The sequence below is a fragment of the Emys orbicularis genome, chromosome 14 (assembly GCF_028017835.1).
Source record: "Emys orbicularis isolate rEmyOrb1 chromosome 14, rEmyOrb1.hap1, whole genome shotgun sequence".
In the NCBI taxonomy this organism is placed as follows: domain Eukaryota; kingdom Metazoa; phylum Chordata; order Testudines; family Emydidae; genus Emys; species Emys orbicularis.
This window is the reverse complement of record NC_088696.1, coordinates 38,132,638-38,142,772: the sequence shown is the minus strand read 5'-3', so window position 1 is coordinate 38,142,772 and position 10,135 is coordinate 38,132,638. Positions and strand designations below refer to the sequence as shown.

Here is a 10,135-nt window from a genome sequence, read left to right as displayed (position 1 = left end):
ATGGAGAGAGACAAACTCCAAGACCAACCACGATGAATCAGTTCCTAGACTACTAAATGATCGCAGAAGCTGAAAGGATACAGCATGGGCAAAAAACAAGGGAGGCACCCCAAGGAGCCAATGATAGACTAAACCAAGGGGCGTTCCCGCATGTCAGAAAGCTAGTATTTGGCCAGGATATTTATTTTAAGCAGCAGACTAAACCTCTATGCACTTAACCATGAAGAACATCTGCTACCACAGTCTGAGGCATGAGCCACCATGCTCAGAAGTGGAGCCAGGACTTTTTGACTGAACCCACCAAGCACCTACTTACTGCATCTCAGCAAGAGTCACAAACTCAACCAAGCAACTGGGCATTTGTTCCATGCTGCTCTGAAGCAATCCCAGCAGAGGTTAGTTCCTTCAGGCTGGCAGAGCTCTCCAAAGAATTATGGAAAGCAACTGATGAGTGGTCTCAGGGTGCAAATCACTTAGCCTGAGGAGGCTGCACCCAACCCCTAGAACCACATTGTCTGTCTCTTCACAGCTGAAGAGGCCAGTGTTAGAAGTTTAACATATAATTGTGTTTACAGAGCTCCGCTGTATTTACCAAAAAAAGAGAAGCTCTGACTCAACTGTTCTCCCCACCACATGCACTAGGAGAGAAACCACCTCTTTCCCTCTCAGTTCAGCTGCTCCATGCGGACAGACACAGCTGCAGAATGACTATTTGCATTGCTGGGTGTTTTGTGAAAGACAAATAGTCAGGCAGAGAGAAAAACAACCAATTGCGCCATTTCTGATGCAGAAACAGCTGATGCTGAGAAAGGCAGTTTGCCTCCAGCTCAAGTCGTTATTTTCAGAACATTTCCTCCATCCTTCACCAAGTACCCTGGCCTTTTTCAGCTGTTTTGATGCTAAACCTGCAGCTTTTGGCCTTCTGGCACAGTTGCACCCGATCTACACAGCGTGCCAGGGTAATCCTCACCCAAGCATGGATCATTGCTTACTTACAAAGTTGGCACAGGATAAGAAGCTCTCTGTCTAGTGAGTATTGGGCAAGCCTTACCCGCATGCCCAATACTCTGCCTTGGGCGCGCTGACGTGTGTGCAGTATTACCCAATTCTTCTCCCTTCTGTCCTCATTTCTCAATTACCCCCATTTCTAACTTGAGTGATGTAGCTGTCTGAGCATTTTTCATTTCAACAAAACCCAGACATGGGTGTAGCTCCGTAAAACAGCCTGGATTAGAGCACAAAGCAGCAGTGAACAGCAACCCCAAAGGGAGGCTGACAGCCGGTGTTTCACAAGTCCCTTCACCACTCTCAGAAACGTTAGGACAGATTTCACCCTCAGCCCTGCTCGGCTTTTCCTCGGGTGTCTTGATCCGATTTCCCACAGCCACCACCATAGCAGGAAGGGTCTTGCTCTATGGCTACAGAGGTTGAGCCGTCGCTGACACCTCTCTCCACATTGCTATTTCACACCGAGGCGTTGGAGAACCGCTCGGACCACTCGTGTGTGGCCCAGTAAATGCACAAGACAGACCAGAGGGGGGTGAATTTAAGATCGCATTGTTGACAGGTGTGGATCAAAGCACTTTCATGGCCATAAACCCTTAGAGCGCTTTTAGGGCTAGAGAACCTCTCTACCTGTGACCATGACGGAGCAGGTTTCACCACGTGGCAAGCAAGCAGGATGCCGGTTGATAGGTAACTTTTAAAGAGTCTGTGTGGAGGCCATGCTTAAGGAAGCAAGGAATTGAACCACTGGCTCCAGGCAGTGGCTGTGCAAGCTTCCCACACAGCACTCTGCACTGCACAGCCATCCTGAATGACAAACCCCTGCTGCTCCTTCAGAACCATCCTACAGGATTAGAGCCTCAAGTCATGTCCTCTGCTCCTTGTTACATGCAGCCTTTGCTCCTGGTCTGAGCCCGGGGTCCTCTTCACTCCCTCGTTCTGTGCTTTCTTCCAGACTGCTCATACAATTGGATCCGCCTCTGTCAACCAAGCCCTTCGTTTTGCCCTAGAGCGCACCACTAGGGCCTGCAACTGCCATGCTTTACTCACCCATGAAGTCCCACTGACTGAACTCTCTGCAGCACTGGGTCATTAGACTCAATTCTTCAGGGCAGGTACCTGTTAAGTGTCCAAGCACAGCTCACCCACTGTGCATGGCTGTATACATGTCAGCACCGCACACTGAACACGTTACCTCCAGCAAAAGGTAGAGTTGCAGGCTGAGCAGCAATCGGGGAAGACAGAGAATAAAACACGGATGGGTTTCCCTTTTGTTCCCAGCCCTTACATTGTCAAGACGCAGTGCTGGAAAGGCTTGGGTTACTTGATGCTGGTTCCATTGCATTTAGCTTGGGCAGTGAGCGCGTTAGCCAGGTTTGGGTTTTGGTTCTTGTACATCATACACCTGCTGCGTCTCCTGCCTGCAACCCAAGGGAATAATTCAGACCAAGTTCCTTATCAAAACCCTAAAGCTGGGACCTTAACTGTGCCACAGGAAAAGGAGGAGATCCACGTCAGACATGGGAACTGGTCCATTCAAGGACAAGCTGTGAATGGAGATTTCTTTTAAAGCTTCTAGGATGGAATAAGACAGTAGAGTGAAGATGTCCCGTAAAATGTGAACTAGGCGCTTGCTGGTGCCCTCTCCAACTTCAGGGGCCGTGACATGCAAACTGACACTGGTCAGCAGCACCGGACTGCGCGAGACGAGACCGCAGTGTGGTTCCCATTGTAAACATTAGTAAGCTGAGTCCTGCTTTCACCACAACGTTCCCAGCAGGACAGAGGGCAGGGCAGGGCTTTGGGTGTTTAGAGACTCAAACGTTTAACACGATTTTCCAAATAAGTTACAAATCTTTTAATAAAATTCATTATAAGTTAGTTTCCTGAACAGCAGGCTCCAGTGTATGGTGGGGAGGGAGCCCTCGGCACAGGAGCCTCCTTCCCTACAGGAAAGAAGCAAGAATGGACAAAGGTTCTGACAGTCATTTATTGAAAAATCTCTAAGAGTCCAATGGGTGTAGCAAGAGGTTGGTCTGTGTCCATTTGCCTCTGACCCGCCCGCACACTCCCAGCTCAAAACCCTCCCCAAAGGCAAACACACAGGGCAAGTCCTGGCTAAGTCCCATTTACAAACAGATCATGTAGGCCCCATCCCCACCTACTCCTAGTTAGATTTTAACATAACTAAAGCTACACAGCCCAGAGCCACTAACAGGGATCTTAAGAACCCCCCTTAAGACAGCCTCCACTGGAAACAGGGCCTTGAGACTTCAGGTGTGACACCAGCAGGACTAGTGCTGAGAGATGTCCTGGCTCAAATCCTCTGAAACAATTCACCAAGGAAGGGGCCGGTCCCAGATGCCAGTAGAAAAGCACTAGCCATGTCCATGCCCTAGGAAAGGGGCACTCTGCCCAGAGCCAGCTCTTCTGCAGTGCTGCACTGGCGATACCCAAGCAGATGGAAGCTCCTGGAAAAGGGATTCCATCGCTCATCTCACTGTGAAGGGAAAAACAGAGCAGGCCTCCAGTTCCAGACTCAAGTGTTCCAGCTGGTCTGATCCACAGCCTCTCCGTGGCTGGAGTAGCCAGGTAACAAGTGTGCTGACGAGGAGTATGGGAGTGGGAGAAGGCAGATTCCGAGTCCCACCCCAGGGAGAAGGTCTAGCAGAGAAAGAGCTGGGTAAAAGTTCTATGGAGAGCTGAACTTCAGTTAGCTCCACATAAGAACCGTAGAAAGCTCTGCTGCAGTGTCCTCGTCCAGCCAGGCCCCTCCCACATGTAGGACAGACACCTCCAATCAGGTTTTCAATCCAGCTCCTAAGGCACCAGAGGTGGGGCAGACAGCCGGCTAGCCAGTGGGGACTTCAGTTCCCTGCTGTGCTCTGGGGAACAGGGATGGACACCGAGTGAGACAGATGGAACTAAGTGAACCTGTGTGTTTGCGTGTGTGGAGGAGGAGGCAGCTGTCACTCAAAGACAGCCATGAGGAGGTGAAGCTCACGGAAGGCACTGCCATGGCGGCCACTCAGTCCAGACTTGTTCTTTATGATATTGCTGATATTCTTCAGCTGCTTGTAACACAGTTTGCACTTATGGAGCCTGCAAAGGAAGAAGATGGACAGGGCATGAATCCATGGCAAACACTCATTGGGGTTCCTGTGGATACGTGATGGGGAGGAGGAGGAGGAACGCCTGCCTCTCTGAGGCTAGAAGAGACAGAAATATCAATGGGTTTGTGTGGGTAGATGTTTGGATGCTATGAGCCAAGAGCTCTTTTTCTGCTTGTCCCCCCCCAAGGGAGCCGGTCTGCGATGTAAGGAGGTGCCATTTCTACAGAGCCACTTTTCAAAGAAAAACTGCACTTTAAATGAGGAATGCTACAAACCCAATTTCAGGCTGAAGCCCGTTGTGCGCTGTCACTTAAGGAATACAGCCTTAAAGGACAGTGGCTGTTTGGTATTCTACAGACGCTCCCGGAGTAGCGGGACACTGCGCATGTTGGGGGAAGAAAGTAGTAGCCCAAGTGCCTGAATTTGCTTCTCAGGCATGGTCCGTCACCCCCTAACACCAGGTGCTACACATACAGTGTTGCAGGCGAAGGGGGAGGAATACCCTGCATAGCTTTGCAGCAACCCCTCTAACTCTATGAGCAAGACTGATGGGGCTGGGAGGGAGTCCATCCAGCCGCTAACCGCCCAAAGGAAAAATCCGCATGATGCCATGACATCAGGAAAGGGCTTGTATGGCAGGAGGAGGTGTGGCGGCGCCTAGGGCGACGTACCTCTCTTCTCTTGTGATGTCCACCCCAACAGACGGCGGCGCAGCAAGAATGTCGGTGATCAGTGGCAGGAATCTCTGGAGAATCAGCTTTAAGGAGGTGCAGCCAGTCTGTACGTAACTGACACAAAGACACAGAGGGTCAGATGTCACTTGACTTTCACTCCCATATTTACCCACCTGGCTGAACGGGTCTTACAGCTCACTCACCAACTTAGTGACCTGAGGTTGGTGTCCTCAACAAACCTCCCCAGCCTGTATGAAAGAGCCCCCTGGGGAAGAAGGGCTAATAAGAGGGAAGGAGAAAGGAAAGCAACAGCTGGGCCTAAGTAGCAGACAAAGGATGAAGCAAACTATGCCCACACCCTCAGAGACTCTGACATTTGACCCCTGCTCAGCAACCTTCTGTTCAAGCACAGAAACGTTCTGCCTCAGGACTCAATCTCCATAAAACCCACTAATACTCATGGCTGAAGAGTAAAAGCCGGAAGTCGTTCCTTGAGGGACATCCTGCATTTCTTTACCGTGCATCTACGAAGTACACAGGATCTTCAAAATGACTCAGAGGCTGCCTCATGACCAGTTCCCGTGTCCAGGTCCATAGTATCTGGAGCACCTTGCTGTCTTGGTTCCCCTCCTACCTATCCAAGTGCTCCTGTTCTGTGACTAAACATTTCAACCCGTGTCCTACATGCTCAACTCCAATTCATTCCTTCGACTAGCTCCTCTCCCAACAGTGGTTATGAATTCCAGGTGGAGTATTCAAAATCTTTGGTCCCTTCATTGTTTGAAGCCCAACTATTCTGCCTCAACCTCATCCCTGTCTCTGCCATAGCTACCTTCAATTCAAAAATATCTAGAACAATCTGCTGCTCTCAATGTCCCTCTTGTAGTGAGTAACAACTCCCACCCCAAGCAAACCCTATCCCCCAAGTTTCTTGGTTTCCCTGTGCTCCTCCTGACCTTTGGCCACTGCACCCCTCTCTTCCAGATGCTGTATCTATGCAGAACTGTATCCTACATGGTTTTCTGGTATTTTCTTTACTGATCCGCTACGTAATACCCAGTGAAACTCATCTAAGAATGCTACTATCCACCTGCTTGTCCTCCAAGGAGGTAGCTTCCTGGGCACCTCACCTTTCATATTTGCTTTGAAGGAGCTTCTCTATCTGAGGCAGGATTATAGTACACAGATCCAGTTTCCAAAGAGACCTGGAAAGAAAAGAACACACTCCAAGAGAACTGGAGACAAGCCTCAGGGGATTTTCTGATTCAACACCACTAATGCATTCAGACATAAAAACTCAGCCAGTTCAGCCTGCGCTTTGCTGACTGAGTTCACTCACTCCACCTTGTGATGGAAAGTGGCATAATAGCAGCTCTGGTCATTTCTGGTTGGATTCCTGAAGAACTGGCTGAAGTTTTTCTACAAGACATTCATTTTCCTGAGGAAACCTTAACTGCTAACAATGAAGGCACTGCAAGAACCAGTGCAAAGACCTGATCACTAGCGTTGCAGGCTCAAAGAGGTGACTAAAATGCATTTGCTCTTACAGTGGTGGGGTACAGACATGCCATATGCCCAACATAGGAGATGAGTGAATGTTAGGATATGTCTAGTCAATATCAGATAAAGCAACTATGGAGCGTAGAAGGTACCTACTGGACATTACACAGATGCAATAGCTCCAAAGTACTCACGCCTTCTGGTTGACAATGTTCAATAGGTCCACTATAACAGAGAGATCATTGATAGCCACAGCAGAGTCCACAGATGTCTGAGACAAGGGGAGAGGAGGTAGAGAAAAGTTACTGTGAGGCTTACACTAACGGACCCCATGTAATCGTTATGAGAATCACTTTCTAAATACCAGGCACAGGGACATGGTAATAGAGTAGAGAAGTGCATCCTGCCACTAGCCATCCTAACACTTTTAGCAACACACCCACTGATTCACACAAGGGTCCCTATGTAGGAAACAGAGAAGCTCACAGCTACTCTAGTTCCAGTCTCAGCCACACTACAGTTCTTTTGAATCCTATAAAAAGAATGAAACATCACACCAAGGTGCAACGGTAGGAACCGATGCTTGGATATCTCATCTTCCTGTAATCGGGGGCTCAGAGCCAGTTCCGCACAAGCGGAGATGTCCAATTGCTCTCCTACCTCCGCCCCACAGAGTAAGTCTGACCTGTCCCTAAACTCCAGTAAATCCCACTTCCTTGCCTTGATGTCACCAGTGCTCCACATCGCTCGCACCGTGTCCAGGTTCTTGTGGCGGCTGGTGAGCACCACACACATAGTCTCATGGCCCTTACGGATCTGGGACATGGCTTCCTCATCCACTATCTCGCATTGGCTTTGGTTTTTCACAGCCTGTAGGTACAGAGAGAGAGAAAACACCAACTGATTGGTGACAACATAACAAGATGCTGTGGTCTGAGACTGTGGGAAGTGGGTAAAGAGGAGAACTTCTTAGGTCTAATCCTGCTTCCCTTGGCAGTAGGAATATGGGCTATATGAGAACGAATCTCAGTGTAACGGAGTCTGACCTTTCTGGCAGCATAAGGACATGGTAAAGAATTCATATTCTCCAAGTCTGGACTTTTGTTCTCAGCAAGTTTTAAGCACAAACTGAACACAGCTAGTAAAAACTAGACCTGGGAGAGAAATGGGAGTCTTTCTGGTGGAATTTTTCACAAGAAAACAGTCTTTATTGAAAATTTTCAGCTGGAAAACATTGATTTCCCATAGGAAAGTCCAAAGTGAACATTTTTAAATAATTTTTTTTATTCTGTTTCATATTCAAATATTTCAGTTTGTTTCTTTCAAACAGGAAAATGTTTGTTTTAATTTTCAACGTGTTTGCCCCACCCTCTCCCCACATTGGAAAAAAGGAAGAGAGTGTGGTAAACCTATCTTTCATGCCTTTTTACTAATTAACAGTGGGTGGGTTCCCCCCTCACCCCTTTGACTGTTACCCAGCTCACAAGCCTTAGAAAACAGTTACAAAATGCTGGAAAGGCAACAACAAAATCTCCACAAATTTTTGCTGTTAAAAAGTTTGTTTTCAGACAAACCCCATTTACAATAAAAAAAAATTCCAATCACAAAATATTCAACCAACCCAAGTTAAAAAACCAAAAACCGCTCTGTGGATTTCATTAGGGGCTTAACTAGACTTCTGTCCGAGCCAAGCTGGAAGGTTCCTTTCATCTGACCGTGTTCCTAGCTTGGTATCAGAAGAGCGCCTCGGCTTGCTCTGAAGTGGGGAGGGAAGGACTTTTCCCTTGGGAAATTCGAGGAGCAATCCCAGATTTGGGAGACAAAGGTGAAAGTGAAATAATTAAGAGACAAACTGATTTAGAGCATTTAGAGACACTTGCCGGAATGCCTATAAAAAAAGCTGACAGATGTTAGGTAGCTTGTGTGCTGGCTCACTGCCGCCATGCTGACCCGTACTGTCTCATGCGCTCCCACGTCTCAGGATCCATCGTCACTTGTCTCCTATTTGGACTGTAAGCTCTTTGGGGCAGGGACTTTTTTGTTCTGTGTTTGTACAGCACCTAGCACCACGGGGTCCTGGGCAATCGCAACCAACCAACCGCTTGTCAGTAGTGAGGGGTGGGAGGGTCCCTTGACTGATAAGGCGTGAGCAGAGGGAGGGCGAGACCTGTGGTGTCCCTCTGAGGCCTCATTCAATGATCTGAAACACACTCCCATGGAGCAGTGACTATTTTTCAGTATGAAGAGCCCTATTGCAGAGGTGCCCCACATCCCAACTCAGTCTCACAGGGTTTGTCCCCTCTGTGTTCTTTTTTAGTGGTCTAAGCCAAGGCTGAACAGAAGCAAATCCTGCAGTATGTGTGGTCAGAGATGGCACCAATGCTGTACTGCCTCACAACCAATCCAGGCCTACGGCACTGCTATCCCTTGCTCCCAAACCACCTGCTTAGCTCTCCTGCTTTAGAACAAGCTAGTTACTTACTGGCAGAAAGTCAGAGGCCTTCAGCCCAATGGGCGCATTCCTGGCTGCAGGAATCACTGATGGCTCTGCTCTGGTCACAGGAGTTGAGGAGGCTATTGGTGGCCTCTGAACCAGGTCAGGCTGCAGGAGAAAGTGAAATAGAAGTTACAGCAGCAATGCTCTGCCCCAGGTCTCACACCCTCTTCCCTCACCCACTTCCTTCTGGAGCAATCTAAAGTTTGCTGGCATGGCTCTGAGAGACAGAGAGACTCTGAGGCTTAATTAACTATTGTGAAGAGCGTGGAGATACTCCACTGCAAGGCGTTAGGGCTGCCTGAATGTGAATGGAGAGGCCCCATCCCGTGGGGCTCAATTAATCTTCAGATACAAAGAAGCCACAGTCTAAAAATCCCGTGAAATTTGACAGCTGTTTCTCTTCAGCGCACACTGGGGCTTTGAGGCATCAGAGACAAGACTAGAACTGTGGAAACAGAATTAAAGTAGCAGAGTCAAAATCTGCTTGTAAATGGATCTGCTCTGGCCTCCAGCTCTACACCTGGCCCTGCCCAGATCAGAGTTTTCCCCTTTACTGGTCTCCACTGATGTGCATTGGAGGAACTGGCATGATTAGCAACACGCCAGACTCTCCAGTGCTTGGAATTCACTGGGAATGGGGGTGTTGAAAGATACCATGGCTCACGTGGTACGTACATTTTCTTGGTTTGGCAGTGGGGTCTGAATGTCCACAACTTGGCTGGGCTTTGCTGCTTCCTTTACGATGACAGGCTCTGGAGTGAGGGAAGGAAGGGAAAGAGGGACAAGTCACACTCTATCCCTTTCAGGAGAAGCTTTCAGCAGAGATTCTACATAATTCAAGTGTCTGCATACAGGTCATGTGTCTCTCTGGGCAAGGAGCATCCTGTTGAAACAGCCACCTGCCCCCCGATTCCCATCCCACCCTCACCCAGCATTCAGGTGGACAGTCCCAACTCACCATCCTCGGGAGGGGCTGGGAAGGGCTCACTCTTTCGTGGTGGAGTTCGAGCTACAAAAAGGGGAAAACAAGAAAGCCAAGGCCACAAATTAGCACAGAGCAGCCTTGGGACTGGTGTAACTCACAACAACTAAGCAGATAAGCCAGTCTGCAGTGTCAGTAACTGTCCTATCTCTTCTAGAGCCTAAATGTTGTTATTGTGGGGTTTCAGCTGAAGGTTTGCAGCCACTGTGGCTGAGAGGAGCAAAACAGACCAATACGTTCCCATAATTCAAAAGGAGCGAAGTGCAGAGTCAGGCAACATGCTGACAAATCAATTAGATTAGTGAAGCAGAAAGACGTATAAAAAGATAAGGGATTATTAATTACACCAGTAAGGAAGTTAATA

The 10,135-nt window shown here is 48.6% G+C and overlaps 1 protein-coding gene across 2 annotated transcripts in view; it reads right to left on the bottom strand.

Moving 5' to 3' along the window:
* Positions 1-2,850: 2,850 nt before the first annotated feature.
* KATNB1 (katanin regulatory subunit B1) overlaps positions 2,851-10,135 on the bottom strand; it is a 28,106-nt gene continuing 20,821 nt past the window's right edge. For both annotated transcript variants that reach the window (XM_065416428.1, XM_065416427.1), the window contains exons 13-20: positions 9,748-9,798; positions 9,465-9,541; positions 8,775-8,894; positions 7,013-7,162; positions 6,487-6,563; positions 5,923-5,997; positions 4,790-4,906; positions 2,851-4,107 (exon numbers count right to left, since the gene is read on the bottom strand). In XM_065416428.1, coding sequence (XP_065272500.1) covers positions 3,975-4,107; positions 4,790-4,906; positions 5,923-5,997; positions 6,487-6,563; positions 7,013-7,162; positions 8,775-8,894; positions 9,465-9,541; positions 9,748-9,798 — 800 coding nt within the window. In that variant the 3' untranslated portion in view covers positions 2,851-3,974. The remainder of the gene's footprint in view (positions 4,108-4,789; positions 4,907-5,922; positions 5,998-6,486; positions 6,564-7,012; positions 7,163-8,774; positions 8,895-9,464; positions 9,542-9,747; positions 9,799-10,135) is intronic.